The 19,783-nt window shown below is 36.6% G+C and overlaps 2 protein-coding genes across 2 annotated transcripts; one reads left to right on the top strand and one right to left on the bottom strand.

Moving 5' to 3' along the window:
* Positions 1-1,535: 1,535 nt before the first annotated feature.
* On the bottom strand, positions 1,536-13,962 carry LOC123658182 (kinesin-like protein KIF20B). The gene is made up of 13 exons (XM_045593622.1): positions 13,603-13,962; positions 13,244-13,498; positions 11,945-12,073; positions 11,524-11,637; positions 10,038-10,188; positions 8,282-8,611; positions 7,086-7,215; positions 6,375-6,519; positions 5,288-5,380; positions 5,168-5,203; positions 4,924-5,008; positions 2,691-4,587; positions 1,536-2,162 (listed from the first exon to the last, which is right to left on the bottom strand). Exons 1-13 carry the CDS (start codon positions 13,954-13,956, stop codon positions 2,021-2,023), a joined length of 3,861 nt encoding a protein of 1,286 aa, XP_045449578.1. The 5' UTR covers positions 13,957-13,962; the 3' UTR covers positions 1,536-2,020.
* Positions 13,963-16,926: 2,964 nt separating this feature from the next.
* On the top strand, positions 16,927-19,704 carry LOC123658285. The gene is made up of 2 exons (XM_045593722.1): positions 16,927-18,004; positions 19,691-19,704. The coding sequence occupies exons 1-2, from the start codon at positions 16,927-16,929 to the stop codon at positions 19,702-19,704; spliced, it is 1,092 nt and encodes a 363-aa protein (XP_045449678.1).
* Positions 19,705-19,783: the final 79 nt, after the last annotated feature.

Genomic DNA, 19,783 nt, shown 5'->3' on the forward strand with positions numbered 1-19,783 from the left:
CTTGAAATTTAAAATGTATGCTCTATAGATGATAAAAAGGTGTCCAAATAATGTATCTTTAGAAACCAACTCCCTTTTGGGGTTAAAACGGGGGATGGTAGATTGACTCACTCATTACGAAATCTCCGAAACTATAACAGATACAAACTTGAAATTTGACAGGTAGGTTTCTTATGGGACGTAGACATTTGTTACAAACGATTTTACGTAACTCGACCCCTAAGGGGGTGAAACGGGGGTTGGTTGTTTGAATGAAAGTCCTATGTTTTTGAAGTAAGAGACTTGAAATTTAAAATGTATGCTCTATAGATGGTGAGGAAGTGTCCAAATAATACATCGTAATCTATACATATAAAAGAGAAAGGTCACTGACTCACTCATCACGAGAACTCGAAAACCGCTGGAGGGTTCATCCATCCAGGATGGACAAAGATGAAATTTAGCAGGGAGGTAGATTATAGTTAGACGTCCGCTAAGAACGGATTTTGCGATATTCCACCGCTAAGGGACTTAATTGGGGTTGATAGTTTGTATTAAACATATAAGTTCGCCTGATAGGTTATTTATACTACATTTTAAAAAATTATTCAGCGTGATAAGCATTTCAAGTGACTGAAATAAAAAAATAATTTGCTTAAACATCTTGATAGTAGTGCATATCTTCATAACCACGCGAACGTAGTCGCGGGCAACAGTTGTATTATAATAAGTCCCCAAAAGTATGTGATCGATTCCCTCAAAATTTACTGAACGGCTTTTCATGAGGTTTTACCAATGGAGAGAGGGCTTCAAGAGGAAGGTTTACGGAACGACTAAGCCGATTTTGATGACATTTTGAGTTTCACTGGAAGTTTGCCGGGAAAACTTTGTTACTCACTGATTTAAACGCGGGCGAAGCCGCGGGCACAGCTAGTAATATACATAAATAACATACATATGGCAAGAACTTAAGATAGTGTTTTACAATTAAATTAACTACAATATCAGATTAAAATAAAAGAAATCAAAGAATTAAAGATAAATAATTTGTAAAAATACTAAAAACTGATCACTTTGCTGATAAATACAATTTAATCGTTATTTTAAATTTAAAATTTGATCGTTAAAAATATCTATGATTTTTTAAATTATTTATAAGTTCTGATCTTTTCTTAAGAATATGTACCTAATATTATAATACCATTAACACAAGCTATACCCAAATCAGTTGTCACTAAGCGATGGGCTTGATCTACATAGGTGTTTCGAATAACTAAAGGTACAACAATCGCTAAGTTTATATTAACATTTGTCAAGTTGACCCCATTAGCAACGAATACAAAACAACTAGAAAAACTACAAGGATACAGTTGCATCGCGTTTAATATGCTTCTCGATATTTCCATTAATACATCTTAGGTCGGATATGCTAGGTAGCAACAATCACTTCTTTTATTAAAATACTTTTTTATTGTTCCTCGTTATCCCTTTGAAATTATTTTGGCTAACCCATGTACATGTTACATGAATGGAACACCTAAAATGAAATACACAAATAAGTAACACAATTTTATTTGGCTATACACTATAATAATTACATTGAGTGAATGAGGACATCCAGTCATTTTAAAAAACATGTTGTAAAATAGTCAAGTTTTGAAATAAACCAGCAACAGAACATTTAAAATAAAGTGTTGCCAGAAAGTAAAATTTCGTTGTTATTAAAATATAAAGGTTGTTCTTTTCCTAACTGCGTTCCTTAAAATGTTGGGTTCTATAGATGTAAATAGATCACGTTCCACGTAAATCCTAGACCATTTTAAATTTGACTTTGTCCTAATAAATAAGCTACTCTGGCAACTTACTTCTACACAATCGTTCAGTACAATTTTTTAGCCCTAAAAACGTCGATAAAATTAAATATTAATAATAAATTCCGCATAAAACTAAAATTTCCATTTGAAGGAACGTAGTTAGGAGTGGAACACCTATATATACATGTGTATAAATATATATTTAGTTGGAATATTCGTTTTGTAATTTATAGCTTGCGACGAGCTCTGGGACGGTGATAGGACGGTCTTGGGACATAAATGCGTTCATTACTGTCTCCCATTTGACTCATACTCTCTTCTAAAGGCTCCGCCCGCGGAGTAAACAGCTTTCTACGACTGCGAGTTACACTGAAAATATATAAAACAATTTATAGTAATTTTAGGCAAGGCAAATAAACAACTGTGTACACACACAAAACACAATTATTACACTTTTTGAAGTGAAAGTTCTTTAGAATCATTGTGATTTGTAACTCGATGAAACAAAAATGCGTCACGATTAAGAAACCGATATAACGACATAAACGTGGGCTACTTTTTATAAGTTTCTCTTCTGCCGGGTGAAATGCACACACAGATTATTATTTTTTTCAATCATCTTTGTCAGCTATTATTCCCTTTTATCACACCATGTCTATAAACCGCATTAACTATAATACTAAAAGTAAAGGATTTAATAATTTTTACAAATAAATATACCGGATGTTCGACTCTTACCTAACATAGGTACCGTCCGAAACTGTCAGGTACCATTCGAACAATGTTCCGCGTTAAAAAAAAACCCTCTTTTTAAAGTCACTTAAATACACATGCAGAAAAGAGGGTTAAATTGAGAAATAGAACAAAAAAATTAAGTTTAATAACTTGACTGTATACCTTTTAGATGGACAGCTCTGTATCCCAAGCATCGGTGGAACGTTTTCACTTTCCGGTAGCTGTTCCGGCGATGGTATATCTTTACTTTCTTTAACTTGAGCGGGTACATCTAAAGTTACATCAGAATATTCAGTCTGGAGATTAACAATATCCTTTAGTTTATTTTCTCTTTCCGACCCCTCATCTTCATCAGACTGATTCTTACGTCTGCGTAATCTTAAATTTCTTTTTGTCTTCGGTTTACTTTCACACTTGGGCAGGCTCTCCATTTTTATTTCCTCATATATATTCTTGTTTTTCGCTTTTTCTGTTTCGTTTTTTGGTTTTTCGGATTTGGATTTATGACGTAAATTGTATTTCATTTCATCTGATTCAGTTTGATTATTAATTGTTTCTTCAGGGTTTGTCTTATCTTGGGATACAAGCAAATCGAATTCTGTTGATCGTGGTTCTGATATATCTTTATAGATGTTTTCGAATTCTTCAATTGTATTATCGACTTTTGTAGTATTTTGTAGTTGAGATTCCTCGTTTAGTTCTTGAAAAGTTTTATGTAGATTATCGTTCTTTGAAGATGTTTTCTCATCAACTTTAGCAATTTCAGGAGAAACTTTTTCTACTTTCATTTTAATTGGAGATTCAGTTATTATTTTATCTTCAGGTGACAATTCAAATTTTCCTTCAACCTTTATTTCCATTTTTGTTTCGATCGCAGCTATAGCAAGATTATCAATAGATTTCCGAATTGTTTCAACTTGTTGATTATTTTTTTTAACACCTATTATTGGGGAGTCAAGACTTTCGAAAATATCTATAGAATCACACTTTTTTGTAAGCTTCAATTTGTGTACTGAGTTTATAGCTTCGGCTTGTCTAGTGATACTTTCTCCGAGTAGTTTTTTTATTACATTTGGTTCATAATCATTCGTGACATCGTCTCTAACGATTGACGGTGACCGATAATCGTCAATTTTGGTTTTTAGCTCTATGTTCATAGGTTTTTTACTTGATGACCTCACATCAATATTATCGAAATAAATTTTCTTTTCTTTTGATTTTATAACAGTTGCTGGCGTTTCCGGCGATTTGTTTGTAGTTTCTTCATCAAAGTAATTTCTTTTTTCTTTTACAACTTTAAATTCAGTTAATTTATCATCTACATGTTCTTTATCACTTTTGTAGGCATTCGCAGCCAATTCTAAACGCTCGAATTGAGCTAACGAGTTATTACTTTCGTTTGTAGACTCCCTAATACAACTTATAATCTTATTTATAAACGTACCAGGCTTTTTATCGACATCCTCGACGTCGTCTATCTCGGTTTCCAGCAAGCTATCTTTAGATACATCCGTTTTATCATCGTTTAGTGATTTCTTTAATTCACTTCGGTCATCTGAATCGTTACTTACGTACACACTATCATCTGTAATATCAGGATTATTTACAGAATAAGTAATTCTAGAAGAATTCCCTTTTACCACAGCATCTTCTTTAATAGAGTTATTTATTTTATTATCAAATGAATACGTACTTCTCTGTTTCTTAATATAAACTTTATCGTCATTCAAAACACTACCATCTTTTACAGGATCAACATTGTCTATAATACTATCTATTTTGTTTATTGTATCTTCACCAGTTTCATAGGTACAGTCATGATCATTTTGATCATCTTTGATAGTATCGGATGTTTTATTAAGAGCGCTGTTTTCAGAATGTTCGCTAATAAAACTAGTCTGCTTTATGAGACTTTGCCTTATCATTCTAGAGCGATTTATGTCTTCCTTTCTAAATGTCGGCTCCAAGCTTTCGTTGCACGAGTCTGTTTCATCTTCGCTATTTTCACTATCAGTTAGTGACATCACATCTTCGTTTGCATTCTGATCATCAGCTTTTTCTATAAAATATACAAAATAAATAGATTATTTTTTAAATAAAAGTGGATCATTTAAATTGTTCATATTTTTGAAGGTATTGCATCTTAAAATAAGATTAATTATCAAATCAAAAAAATTTACGGATATATTGAATCTTCTGAATCAGTCTAATTTATCCTCGATAGCTAACATGTCTTTTGTATGTTTTTTATCTATAGATTCGCAGAATGATGCACGCATCTATTTTGGTCAAGAGTTAGTTTAATTCTAATACGTAAAGGTGCTTAACAACCAAATACAATTACACACAATCGTATGGATAGTAGGTATATTATTAAAGTTTTTGTCAACATTACCATCTCTTTCGTCGATACAAGCACGTAAATGTTGTACTTCCTCCTCAGCTCTCGCACGGGCTAAGCGTTCAGCTGTTAAATTTTCCTAAAAATAATTTAAACTATTGTAATAAATTATTTTAACGCACTAATTATGACTGACCAGTAAAAGCACACTTAAAGATTTTTATTGTTTGTTTGTTAATACAGATTAAAATCATAAGTGAGGGTATCTTAACTTTTTTATAATTATATGAAAAAATACCTCTAATATTGCTATATCAGTCATCAACTGTGTAATCTGAAACAAAAATAATCTTATTACTGACAAAGTAATTTTTTTTTCTAATTAAGCTAATCATACTTGTAATTGTTTACACAATACCTTGTTCTGTAGAAGCTTTGACGGAGTTCCATCAACTGAAGAATGTCTTACTTTACTTAGTTTATTTTCATATTCTTCGACCAATTCATCCATCTGAAAGAAATCACTTTGTTAAATTTTGACGAAATTTTTACAAGTAGATATTATATATTTTATGGTATCATTTACTTCTTAAAATTAATAACATGGATAAAATTTAAGTATCTTAAACTCAAATCAAATCAAAAATAGCTTTATTCAAATAGGCTCTAAGAGCACTTTCGAATCATCATTTTACAAATTAAAACTTTAAAAATAAATTATTATTTTTGTAAAAGTGAAGCTACCACCGATTCAGAATGTAGATTTTGCAGAGAAGAATCGGCAAGAAAGTCCGCAGTTACTCTTTTGAAACTTGAACTCTTTGAAACTCAGTTTGAACTAAGGTGCGGCAGGAAATTTCCTGCTTAAAATATGGAGCAACCCGACTGGGGAAGTACCTCGACCTCACAGAAGAGGACAGCTAAATAATACTGCTTTCAAGCAGTGTTGTGTTCCTGTTTGTGAGTAAGGTGACCAGAACTCTTGGAGAGGGAGGGATAGGGTCGACAACGCGCTTGCGATGCTTCTGGTGTTGCGTGTTGCAGACGCCTATAAGCTACGGTAATAGCTTACCATCAGATGACCCGTACGCTTGTATGCCGACCTTGTTATGTATATAAAAACGTCATTTACTGTCCTACTAATATAATAAATAGTTAACTTCGTAAGTAGCTATAGTGTGTCTTTAAGGACGATCTACAAGTCTGTAGTACATTGGGTAAGGCACAGCAGGAAATATCCTGCTCAAAATTTAGAACAGCTCAACCGAACGTGTACCTCAACTTTACAGGACTTCACAGATAAATGGGACTGATCTCAAGCAGTGTTATGTTCCTGTGGTAAGGTGACTAGAAATGCAAGGGGGATTAGAGGTAAAACTGGAAACAGGTTTGCGATGCTTCTAGTGTTGCAGACGTCCATTGGCTACCGTAACCACTCAATACCAGATGGCCCTTACGCTTGTTTGCCGTCTTTAGAGTATAAAAAACACAGTTTATAGCTTTACCTCAGTCCTCAGAGCCTGTATCTGTTCCTCGTAGTACTGCCTCGAGATTTCCTTCGCCTCTTCCACGATCTCCCTCATAGTATCCGCGGCCTCTGCTTGGTGTTGCTCCATACAAGATAATAACTCTTTATTCCTTGCTTGCGCCCTAAAATATGCTGTTCATGCAGTATCTGCCAGTATGTCTCACAGTTAAGTGTAGTCAAGTTATACATAGTTAAGTATATAAGACATAGTATTATATTATTTATTATATTATACAAGCATTACAAATAGTTTTTTGTATTTTGTTAGTGCTTTAAGTATTGTACAGAAAACATGGTCTGTGACCATTAAAAATAATTTTTAGCAAATGTTGAAACTGTAATTTTAAACATGTTGAAAATGATTTTTTGTTATTATGATAAATTCGGAAAAAATGTTGACAAATAAACCTGTTCTCGTACCAATTGACTAAACGTAAAATCAGTTAACCTGAGGTATACACCTCTGACGTGATAATCTGAAGAATTTGAGTATAAATTGTTTTGCTGACCTATTTATATATATATATATATATATATATATATATAAACTAACTATGAAATAATACATAGTTATTTTAATCTTTTTTTCTCTATTGCTTTACAATTAAAAAACTTGAAGATGAAATAGTAATCAAATATCAGTTTGATTTTTAATAAATTTTAAATTAATATGAAAGGTTATTCTTACTGAATTAATTCAAAATGCAGACGTTCATTTTCAGTGCGCAGTTTCATGACTTCCGAGCTACAAGCGAAGGTCGAGTCTCGTGTGCTGCTTTCTAAGGAGCTAGGGTAGTCAGAGATGGTATTGTTGATTTCTGCGGAAGAAAATGATGGTTATATATTTATTTATTTTATACTTTATTGTACACCACAAATATATTACAAATAAAGCATAAAGATAGTTACAGACAATGAAGTACAATGGGCAGACTTTTAGCTAATTAGCCATTTCTTCCAGATAACCCAGACATAAAAAGGAAACTTATTATCTAAATTGGGTAGGTATATTATGTATATTCAAAGATTATATATGACGATTACCTATATATTTATAGAATATATATTTTATATTTTTGAAAAAAAAATATCTACTTATTCTGATTTTGTTAGTGTTGGTGGTGTTAATTTTTATAAATAAAAATTTTTGTTCATAATGTTAGGTTTTTTACTGTACAGACTGGATTCGTTATATATATATACACCACGGTGTTCCAATACGGGTTGGCAGATGTATTCCCTTTTATGAGGTGTACATGATAACAATCGTGACTAACAACTTATAGGTAGGTGCTCTTGTTAATTTCTACTTGAATAAAGTTGTTTTTGATTTTGATATTGTTTTTATCATTCGTACATAGCTAAGCATAGAATATGTTACAGTATATACCACACTTAAGGCTAACTCTGGCCGAACAACAACAACTGGCCGAAGACGGGCAGCAGCGTCTTCGGTGCGACAAAGCCAGTACTGCGGTCACCAACCCGCCTGCCCAGCGTGGTGACTACGGGCAAAACACACGAGTTCACGTTATTTTTGACGTAAACTCGTGGAGGCCTATGTCTTTTTTTTTTTAAATAAAGTTATGTCCACAGGCTTAAAGTGCCCATGCTTTTGTTATTCCGATTTTTAGTTTTATTACTGATCGTTTACTTGTTACACTACTGCAGCTTATATTAAGAGACCTAATTATTCTATCTTAGTATCCCTAATGCAGACGTGAGTCCACCGACCAAAATTATGCTAAACTTAATTGATATCTTACATGCAAAAAGACAAAGAATTATATTGCGCCTTACTTTAATTATTGTTGTCATTAGGGAGGCCTATGTCTAGCAGTGGACTGTATAGGCTGTAATGATGATGATGAAGCTCGCACTCACGGATGTCGCGCGCGACGGCGGCCAGCTGCAGCACGTGGCGCGTCTCGGCGGCGGCGGCGGGCGCGGGGTTGAGCGTCACCACCATGGACACGGCCTCGCCGCGCGCGCCGCTCAGGCCGGCGCCCAGCAGGCGCGTGAGCTTGGACTCGCGGTAGGGCACGAGCGCGCCGCGCCGCCGCCGCAGCGTGCGCAGGCAGCGCTCCAGCACGTGCAGCGACGAGTTGATGGCGCGCGACTCCGCCATGCGCGCGCCCGTGTTGCGCGTGCGCGCCGCGCGCTCGCAGCCCGCCAGGTCGCACAGCCGCACGCACGCGCCGCGCACGCCGTCGCCTAAGGGCGGACACTTTTTTTTTTTTTTTTTTTTTTATATCACTAGGTCGGGAAACAAGCGTACGGCTCACCTGATGGTAAGAGATTACCGTAGCTTATAGACGCCTGTAACACCAGAAGCATCGCAAGCGCGCTGCCGACCCAATCCCCCCAGGAGCTCTGGTCACCTTACTCACCAACAGGAACACAATACTGCTTAAAAACAGTATTATTTTGCTGTGATCTTCTGTAAGGTCGGGGTACGGGGTAGTCGGGCTGCTCCATAATTTGAGCAGGAAATTTCTGCTGTGCCCTACCTCAGTTAACTTCCTGTAGTACCAATGCGGCGGTAGCCGTCGGCACGCGGTGAGGACCTACCGCACTCCATGACCTTTTCAAGAGTGAAATACCACGCTTGGTAACAGAAACGGGGGGGGGGGTGATCTTGGTTTTCGTCATAGTTATAGGTATGAACGCGTTCTGGGCGTCACGCGACTAGCACCGTATTAGTAAAGACAAACTTGAGTCAAAAAAATATTTAAACCATACTTTTGAATTACTACGTGAAAACTTGCAGACAGGGGGAGTCTAAGTAAATGCTACGGGTGGTAACCAAGCAGTGGGAGTATAGTAGGTCACGTTTTTAAACTCAAAAATCACTTATTAGATTTTCGAACGTTTAGGTATATAATTTCTTAATGTTTTAAGTAAATTTAACAGGACAAGCGTAAAATAAAAAGAGAGAAGGTGACCCGTTACGGCTGCCAATAATTATTTTATCGTTCACTAACTAAAATTTAGTCTACCCATAACTGTAGTGCCCATTTCCCAAAGTGTTGGGAAAATATCGGGAACTTAAAACTACCGATAACAAACATGATAAATATTCCGTTTTACACATAAATAGTGTTTGTTTATCCGTGAACCCCTCAAGCGAAATCTACAACGACTCTAGAAAAATCCATCCCAATAACTTCAAGCAACAGTTAACTGATGCCTGAGGTAGGGCCCAGCAGGAAATATCCTGCTCAAAATCTTGAGCAGCTCTACTGGGGAGTACGTCGACCTTTAAAGTACACACAGTACACAGAAGTGTGTGCGCAATACACACATGACAGTAGTGAAACTAGTGAAAAGTAGCCTACGAGAGATTTTTTTTTCACTGAGAATATAAAGTATCGTGTAATGTATTCCATATTGTTATATATGTTAAAAGATACTAAATTATTCGGAAAAACACAACCTACGATATGTATAAGATGTATAAGTAATCTTGTTTCATATCGTAACGCACTTAAAAAAAAGACCGTCACTTTGAGTCAGATTCTGAAATTTTAGCCTTTAACACATACACAAATTAATTTTTTTATACAGATGCATATGCATTATCTATAAACTGTACCAGGACAGGAGTAGCATACTTCACATAATATAAAACAAAACTTACTCGTTTCCGTAAGCATAGTGATGGTGAAAATACAATGGGACCTTGAAGACTGAGCGTGGATACCCGTAGCTGCCACTTGTAAGTTATGCTTCCCCGCAACCATTATGTCGTAGGCTTCTTCACCGGACCTCACAAACGCTTGAGTCGCCCCCTGTTTAAATTATTATTATTTTTTATACATAGATAGGCTTGTACTGTGTGGCTACGGGACTAAAGAATTTATCCACCCCCTCTCTTCCCGTGGGTGTCGTAAGAGGCGACTAAGGGATAACACAGTTCCGCTACCACCTTCGAACTTAAAAAGCCGACCATTGGCGGGATAACCATCCAACTGCTGGCTTTGAAATACACAGGTCGAAGACGGGCAGCAGCGTCTTCGGTGCGACATAGCCAGCCCCGCGGTCACCAACCCGCCTGCCCAGCGTGGTGACTATGGGCAAAACACATGAGTTCACGCTATTTTTGGCGTAAACTTGTGGAGGCCTATGTCCAGCAGTGGGCTGTGATAGGCTGTAATGATGATGAGATAGGCTTGCGTTTGACCGCTATTTCACCTGATGATAAGTGAAAATGGAGTCTAAGATGGAGCATGCTTACCCTTCCCCCATCTTATTTACCCTAACTTGATCCCCAGGTTATAGTTTTCCGGAAACACAGACGCTGGTAGAGACTTCCACTAGTAGAGAGTTATACTTCATCATGTACAAAATTTTTGAATGGGAAATTTCTTTACGCACGCTTGACTTGGGGAGTAAGCTGGTGAATGAGTAGTAACGAGAGCGTTACGAAAGGTGTGATCGGCCATGGCGAACGGAAGTTGAGAGGGAGATATAAGTCAGTGAAAATAGAAAGTTTTATTTCAGTGGTGTGGTCTAAAGCAAACTCGTTTTTTTTTTTGAATAAAAAAATCTTGATCTAATCATACACGTAGAGACAGTAATTTTCTTTGTGTTATTAGTAACCTTTGGCTTACCTCAAAAAGCAATCTCAATTTGTCTGTTTTTAACCGACTTCAAAAAAGGAGAAGAGTATATATTTTATGTATGTTCTGGGATAACTTTGTCGTTATTGGTATCGTTGGAAAAGCAATATTCCAAGTGTGGTACCATCATAAGGAAACGAGAATCTGATGATGGAATCCCAGAGAAATCGAGGGAAACCCTCGAAAATCGTAGTGACGACTAGTGCGTTTGTTAATTTTTTTCGTCTACTTACGTTGTATTGCTTGCCGATGTAATTGAAGTCGGTTTTTTTCGTTTGCGAACAATCAATTATAATTTTGTGTGTTACGTCATGATTATTTACTGGGTGAACCAATTCTGATGATTATTATTTTGTTGAAAGCTAGTGCTTGTCGTGAGGTCCCATTTAAATTTTATCGAGATCTATTTTTTATTCTGTGTTGTACTTAACAACAAAGAATAAGTTATACTTAAAAATAAACACAATGATGTCAATCGTGTAGTTGTATTTTTTCTAATATTACCTTGACATACACATTCCCACTGGAATCTTCTCTGATAGCTAATTTTGAAGCAGTTCTTCTATCTGCTGCTAATAAATCATATACGCCTTCATTGTAAATCTCTATAAATGACACCTGTAAGAATTATGGTATTTTTAGTTTTAAAATAATAATATTTATGTAAAATTATGTATCTATAATTATATATAAAAATGAATTTCAGTAATGTGTGTACTACACACATAGCTTCTGAACAACCAGAAAGATAGCACAAATCTAGTTAATTCTTTTTTTTTTTTTTTGATTAGTTACTGTCAAGTCATTCACAAAAAAAAAAAAATTAAAACTATCATTAAGATTTATATGTATGTAAAACTGTCAATAAGATATTACAATTCATACGCTAAAATCAAGTTAAATATGTGTAAAAACTTTCACTTACCCACACATAGTGTCTAGTTCTATTAGAGAGATCAATATTGCTAGAAGTAAGGTCTCCAAAGAGTTGAGCACTCATTCGCCGATACCTGTCTCTCAGCGGAGCAGAGATCTGCCTCAATTTTTTCACCCACTGAAAACGATTTCACTTGTGTCATTAAACTTACTCATACTAATTTTAATAAAAGTTTATGTGAATGCAGTTATTATATGTAAATTGGGAGTTAAAGTAATTAAACCAAGACTATGGCAAACTATGGCATTTGTCCACTAAAATTGAAAATACATTCATCCCATCAGTGTAATCTTTGTAAAAATAATCTTTAAAAAATATGCACTGATTTTGTGTTATGTTTATACAGTGTCAAAATTTTTAGTTCTGTATCAAATATGTATGGTATTTATTTTCCTTATATTTGTTCAACCCCTTGTTTAGATAAAATTGTTAGTTTTTTATTTGACAGTAAATTGAACTTATAATTTAGTTATTATTAATGTCAAGTGTAATTTGCCAAAATGTTAAAAAGTTTATGGTTGTGTATAAATTCAAATTGATTTATATTTTTTTGTATTAATTTGTTTAAATATAGTTCTTTATTTGCCTAAACCCCCTAAAAATCAATGTTTTATGGAAAACATTATTAATTTTATTATAACTAACAAAATAATTTAGCGGTCACTGTGACCGCACATCGGTAACCACATGACAAAATGTATGGGATATGTGTAAAGGGGTTAAAATTTCAGAAATATAAGAGAAATTTAAGAATTTGCATTCACAATATGCCTTTGGAAAATCAACATTTGTGCAAGACAGTTAGGATACACAAAAGGGTCACTAATAATATATTTATTTCCACAATTTTAAGAAAGTACATGATTAGAATGTATTTATTAGATTTTATTTTATCTACTTAACTTTAATAACATAAATAAACTATATTACTTATAATACATCTTACTTTATTATTTAACACGTTGAACGCCATGGGGGACACCAGTTGGGCCTAACTTGTTTAGTCCATGGAGCCAGTTTAAAAGTCCTTATTTACAAAATGTTATGATAAGTTTTTAGTGCACTACCATATCCAATCTTAAAGATATTACTTATTTATCCTTACACTATATAAAATATTTTCCTAAGTCGTATTTTTTAAGTTGCTTCTGGCTCCATCGTTCATGTGGTTTCCCCCGCGGCACCAATGGAAAAATTGTGTGTCGACTACATGATGTCCCATGACCCATACAGAAAAATTAAAACATCAAGCCGGCGTTTAACGTGTTGAAATATATAAATAGATACCTGTAATTCATAATCCTGTTCTGCGTAACTTAGTTTCTCAGCACCAATCTCAGAGGGTTTAAACACTGGTGTTTGTGCGGCCTCGACAACCTTGAAGACATATTCTAATGAACGTGGTACTAAGCCCGGAGCAGCTACAGTGCCCATAAGGGTAAATGTCTTCCCTGAACCTGATGCTCCGTATGTGAGGAGGGTAAAGCTGTTACCTTCTGGAAGCTTCTTCAAATTGTCCTTCACGACATGTTCGAATATCTCCTAAAATTTGGGGAAAACAATTATAATCTTTATAATCATAAAACTTTACAGAAATATTTGCGTTTATTATAAATTGTGAATTTCTTAAACGACTGTTTACTCACTTTTTGATTACTTTCTGGACCAAAGATGTGCGAAAATGTGTACATTTTAGAGACATTGTGCTGAGTTCGCCTTCCATGACCGGCTGTTGTGGTATCCAGAGATGTAATCAAATAACGATCAGATCGAACTTCGTATAGATTGCTGACCGTATTGCACGGTTTCAGTCGCAAGTAAACTTGCACTAACTCAGGTTCTTCACATTCTGATTCTTCTTCGAAGAGTTCTAATAGGTTTGTTCCCTTTTGAGGCCTAGGTCTCATAAACGGATTAGACACTAGAGGCGGACGAGGTTCTATAAAAGAAGGTATGTCTCTTCTCGATACCTCATTATCCGAACACCTTGAATCTAACATTATATAAATTATATTACTTTAAAAAACATTTATAAATAGCAAACAAATATCGCTGACCCAACGGACAACTTTGTATTTAAAAATTCGTAACAATTTTGTTTATTGCTAGATAGTACGCAGCGTTGGACTCTTGTTTTTTTGCTGTCCAATCCAATGTGTAATAATTAAATGTTACTAAACTAATAATTTTATTCACTAATTATAATAGTATTTATTGAAAAGATATAAATTTTGGAAATTATATATAAAACTCAATGTGAATAGCCACAGTGAATAGCACTTGATTACGATTTATCTTGTTTGACTTTAACTATGACCAAATGCTATGTATGTATGTATGTGGTATATATGTACGCTTCTTGGTATGTACCTAGGATGAAGTATGACTTGATCCATGGTATGTACCATTATTTCTATCTGTATTTTTGGACGTATACAGAGTTGCCAACCCCAGCTCCTTCATCCTAGAGCTAAACTCTAGGATGAAGGAGCATACTTCGATGGCTCCTAAGTATACTGAGTCAACTCTACTTTTAATAACTTTATTTTTTTGTTACATAGGTAGATAGGAAATGAAGTAAATGTTATTAATATCTTAAAAAATTAAATTATCAAAAGTTGTTAGTTGACTCAGTATACTTAAGAGCCATCGACTTGATCCTAGGCTAAACTGTAGAAATGACAGAAAAAAAGTGTACAAAACTGTAAGTATCAAATTTAAAAAGAGTAAAATGTAAATCTACAGCTTTATCTTTTTATTTGTTAAAAACGGTAATAAATACATATAATACATTTAGAGAGGGAATTAAAAACAAAAATAATCACATGATTATCAGTTTTAATCAAATTAAATATTAAAAGTAATAAACATACATTATGTCAAATAAAATCTATACTAATATTATAAAGCTGAAGAGTTCGTATGTTTGTTTGTTTGAAAGCACTAATCTCTGAAAATACTGGTCCGATTTAAAAATTCTTTCTATGTTAAATAGCCCATATTTATTATTGAAAAGTTTATTTCATGCTAAAAATAATCTTCCCATTACTCTTAAGATAAAAGAGATACTGTTCAAATGTTATCAGTCGAATATTGAAGTAGCGCTTGCCACGCTAGGCTAGCAGGTAGATGAGGATGAGGTGGCAAACATACGTGCAAAAGACGCCATTCGCCTAGGCTGCGATAAGTTGTTTGGCTAAGCAATGTTTGGATAAATCTTGGGATAGATTATGGCAATCTTCAAGACTAGTAACAGATAAATATTATGGCAATATCCAGCCGTGTATTCCTATCAAGCCATGGTTTTTTAAATACTCCGAACTAGGTAAAATAACTACGTCGATAATTATCCGTATACGATTGGGTTTCTCCTGCACACCTGTGTTCTTGGCTAAATTACGGATTCGTGACAGTTCCTTATGTGAATGTGACTTGGAGGAAGGATCTCTCCATCATTTGTTTTTTAATTGTCTGAAATTAACTGTATCACTATCATATAGACTTGCGCAAAACAGTGCTTCAAAATGTAATGTAATATTACATTACATTTCGTACTGAGTAATATGGCATCACACCATCACACCGAACATTACCCGAAATGTGTACTGTTCGGCGTGAGATATTTCTTATGAAATGCTATATATCACGTAATTGTCATCACACCAAACATTCCATGAGATTTTGTACTAGTATGTTTAAGTGTACGGTGTTCGGTGTACTACGTAGCAGACTAAACATCACTTTAGCATAAAAATGGTAAATGAGAGGTGGAAACTGGCTAAAAATTCATAATATTTGTTTTGTTTTTTTTTGTTTTGGTTTTCTAAAAGTTTGTTCTAAAATTAGCTTTGATTTGTAAAAAAAGTTGGTTTCCCTTCATACTTAAGTAAACCCCAAGGAAAATTGGGATATTTATTCCAGGCTTAGGACTGGCAATACAAATGGACAACTAAATTAATACTAGCCGTGATCCGCGATTTTACCCGTTTAGTTTCGATCCCCATGTGATTATTGATACCAAATTTCATCAAAATCAGAAAACGTTAGATAGAGTTACTTTCGTATCCCTACTAATATTATAAATGTGTGTTTGTTTGTTCGTCCTTCTTTCACGTCAAAACGGCTGAACCGAATTTGTCAAATTTTGGTATACAGATAAAACAGACCTTGGAGAGCCTTAGGCTACTTTTTATCCCGGAATCATCACAGGAACGGGAACTACGCGAGTGAAACCGCGGGACGCAGCTAGTTTATAATATAAGTTAGGAATAAACTAATGACCATGAATACTGGCGTATTTAAAAATCAACTTTATATACATACAATGATTACTTTTTTTATGTCAATACTTCATTTATAATTTTATTTTCACAAGCAACATAAACAAACAAAACATTTTAATAAATGCAAAAGCTGAAATTTGAACTCGAGTTTTAGCGGCAGTCAAGTGCGTAACGCATTATTAAAAAGTATTACGTACAGTGTTGTGCTATAATATGCCTTAGCATTCTTAAATACGATTCATATTTCACTTAAAAAAATGACGGAAACTCGCCACGGCTCAGTAGCTCGCTCTCACTCATACTATCGAAAATAATGTAGAGCTAGAGAGTGAGGTTATGACTGGTTGCAAAAGTGCGCCGCGCATCACCGTGTCTCACTCAGTAAGTGAAGTTAGACAGAGCAAATAGATAAGAAATCCAACATTCCGACCGAACAGAGCGCGTAATGTCAAGTGTGATGTGTAATACTTCATTTCGTCGCGTAATGTGTGATGCCATATTTCATGTTCGAGTAATATCACGCGTAATGTATCAATTGCATTACTTACACATGTCTACTATCATATGATATGCTTCCCAAAAACACCCCGCGGCCGGTTAATGTTTGTTTTCTTCTAACTTTAGTGCCATCTTCTTTTTGTGTTGTCTTAGATAAGTTTATTAGAATCAATGATATAAAATACGGGCATGGAGCAGATTGTGTATGCCTGTACCTATCGGTCGCATAGTGGTGATCGGGAGACGACTCGGATGTTCGACTATCTCAGTGAGACGGCTGACATGGTCCAACGTCGGTATCCTGCTGCCCAAATGGTATTTCTGGGGGATTTTAACGCTCACCACCAGGACTGGCTGTTCCCATACCAGAATACCGACCACGCCGGGAGAAAGGCGCTCAAATTTGCTCTGTCGCTAGATCTTACCCAGCTAGTCCAAGAAGCAACACGAGTACCCGACGTTGACGACCATACACCTAATTGTTTGGACCTTCTGTTGACAACTGACCCTGACCGGTCCTCGGTATCAGTTGCAGCTCCCCTGGGCACATCTGATCACTGTGTGGTAAAGTCAGTATCTAACTTTCACCCTCTGGATACAGGTCCTACCGTAACCAGACGTGTGTGGCGATATAAGTCGGCAGATTGGGATGAGATGCGACACTTTTTTGCATCCTACCCTTGGCGGCAGACTTGCTTCTCTTCCAGTGATCCGTCGAGTTGCGAACAAGAAATATCGGAAGTGATACGTCAGGGGATGGAGTACTTCATTCCATTTGCTGATGTATCACTAGATGGCAAGATCCCTAGGTGGTATAATGCAGAATGTGCCGAAGCTGCAGCCCGTAAGGACTCAGCGTTTGCAGCGTGGGCTGAAGCCCGTACCCTTAAATCTCCGGATATAACTACGAGGAAGAGAGCGTTCAACTCTGCTGCCAAATCCTACAAAAGGGTTCTTAAAAAAGCTCGTTTCAACCGTATTAAACGCATCGGAGCCCAACTAGCTTCCCATCCGCGCGGTAGTAGAGCATTTTGGTCACTCTCCAAGTCGGTTGAAATGAGCTTCTGCCGTCCCTCGCTGCCTCCTCTGCTTAAACCAGATGGATCGCTGGCCTTTACTGCGACAGAAAAGGCTAACCTTTTAGCGAATCTGTTTATAGAAAATTCGCTCCTTGATGCAGGTAGTGCTTCACCGCCCAGACATCCACCTTGCGACTCTGTTATGTCAGAACTACGCATTCGCCAAACTGAGGTTTTGAGAGTACTCCGTAACTTGGACGTGAATAAGGCTAGTGGTCCTGACGGGATACCAGCAAGAGTACTTAAACACTGTGCTCCTGAGTTGTCTCCTATTCTCACGCGCTTGTACCGCCTCTCTCTAAAATCTGCTCAAGTCCCTAAAGCATGGAAGATTGCCAACGTACAACCTGTACCTAAAAAAGGTAGTCGTGCCGACCCGGCTAACTATAGACCTATCGCGATCACCTCCATACTGAGTAAAAGTTTGGAGCGTATACTGAATCAAAAACTCCTAGCATACCTCGAGTTGAATGACCTCCTGTCGGACCAGCAATACGGTTTCCGCCGTAACAGGTCCACGGGGGATCTTTTAGTGTACGCCTCGCACATCTGGGGCGAAGCCTTGGACAAGCACGGAGAAGCGCTAGCTGTCTCACTTGATGTATCGAAGGCATTTGACCGGGTCTGGCATGAGAGCCTATTGAGCAAGCTTTCAGCTTACGGAATACCCCCGAGCTTGTGTGACTGGATATCAGATTTCCTGAGTGGACGATCATTTCGGGTGGTCTTAGATGGCTCCTCGTCTGAGTTGATGGCGGTTAATGCCGGTGTCCCTCAGGGATCAGTTCTCTCTGCAACCCTCTTCTTGATCCACATAAATGACCTCCTCAGGCCCGGTATCTTTGGATACGCGGATGACAGCACTGTTACGGAGAGATACGTGTCCGGTCCCCGAGCTGGTGGGGCTGAAACTCATGAGCATAGAGAGGCCCTGGTTGAACGCATGAATTTGGCTTTGAAAGAGGTATCCGATTGGGGTGACGCCAACCTAGTCAAATTTAATGCTTCCAAAACACAAGCGTGTCTTTTCACTGCTAAACGGAGTCCATTCCCATTAGCCCCAACTTTCCGGGGTGTATCTGTTCCGATCACCGATAGTATTGATCTTCTAGGCATAAATATTTCGTCTAATATGAACTTCGGACAATGCATAGAATCCAAGGCAAAAATTGCTGGTAAGAAACTTGGTATCCTCAATAAAGTCAGGCAGTACTTCACACCGGAACAGCTTCTTACTCTCTACCAAGCACAAGTTCGATCGTGTATGGAGTACTGCAGCCACTTATGGGATGGCTCTGCCAAGTACCAGCTCGCTGCTTTGGATTCTGTGGATCGACGCGCCAGAAGACTCATCGGTGACAAATCGCTGGTTCGCTCTAGACTTCAAAGTCTCGAACATCGGCGCAAGGTTGCCTGTTTGTCGGTATTTTACAGGTTATATTTCGGAGAGTGTGCTCTAGAACTATACAATTTGGTTCCACCATCACCTTTCTACCACCGAACCGCAAGGCATCGCATGAATCTGCACCGCTATGTGGTTGAAATCCCACGATCTCGCACTAAACGATTTGCTTCCTCGTTCCTAATTCGCACCGCTAAAATTTGGAATGCCCTTCCGGCTTCCGTTTTTCCAACGAACTATAACTTAGGTATCTTTAAATCAAGAGTGAATAGGCATCTTCTAGGCAAGCGCGCACCACCTTAGGCTGCATCTTCACTTGACTTCAGGTGAGATCGCAGTCAAGCGCTAGTCTATATATTTAAAAAAAAAAAAAAAAAAAAAAAAAAAAAAAAAAAAAAAAAAAAAAAAAAAAAAATTATAATTTACCAAAAAATTCAATTAAACAATCAATTAAACAATCAAATATTTTCAGTTAACCGCAGCTAAGCGGCTTAACCCACTATTGTACTGTCAAAAAACGGATCCTGTTTGCGGACTTCAATACATTTTCAGCACTTGCCATTGG

Source organism: Melitaea cinxia, chromosome 12 (genome assembly GCF_905220565.1).
Source record: "Melitaea cinxia chromosome 12, ilMelCinx1.1, whole genome shotgun sequence".
Classification (NCBI taxonomy): Eukaryota; Metazoa; Arthropoda; class Insecta; order Lepidoptera; family Nymphalidae; genus Melitaea; species Melitaea cinxia.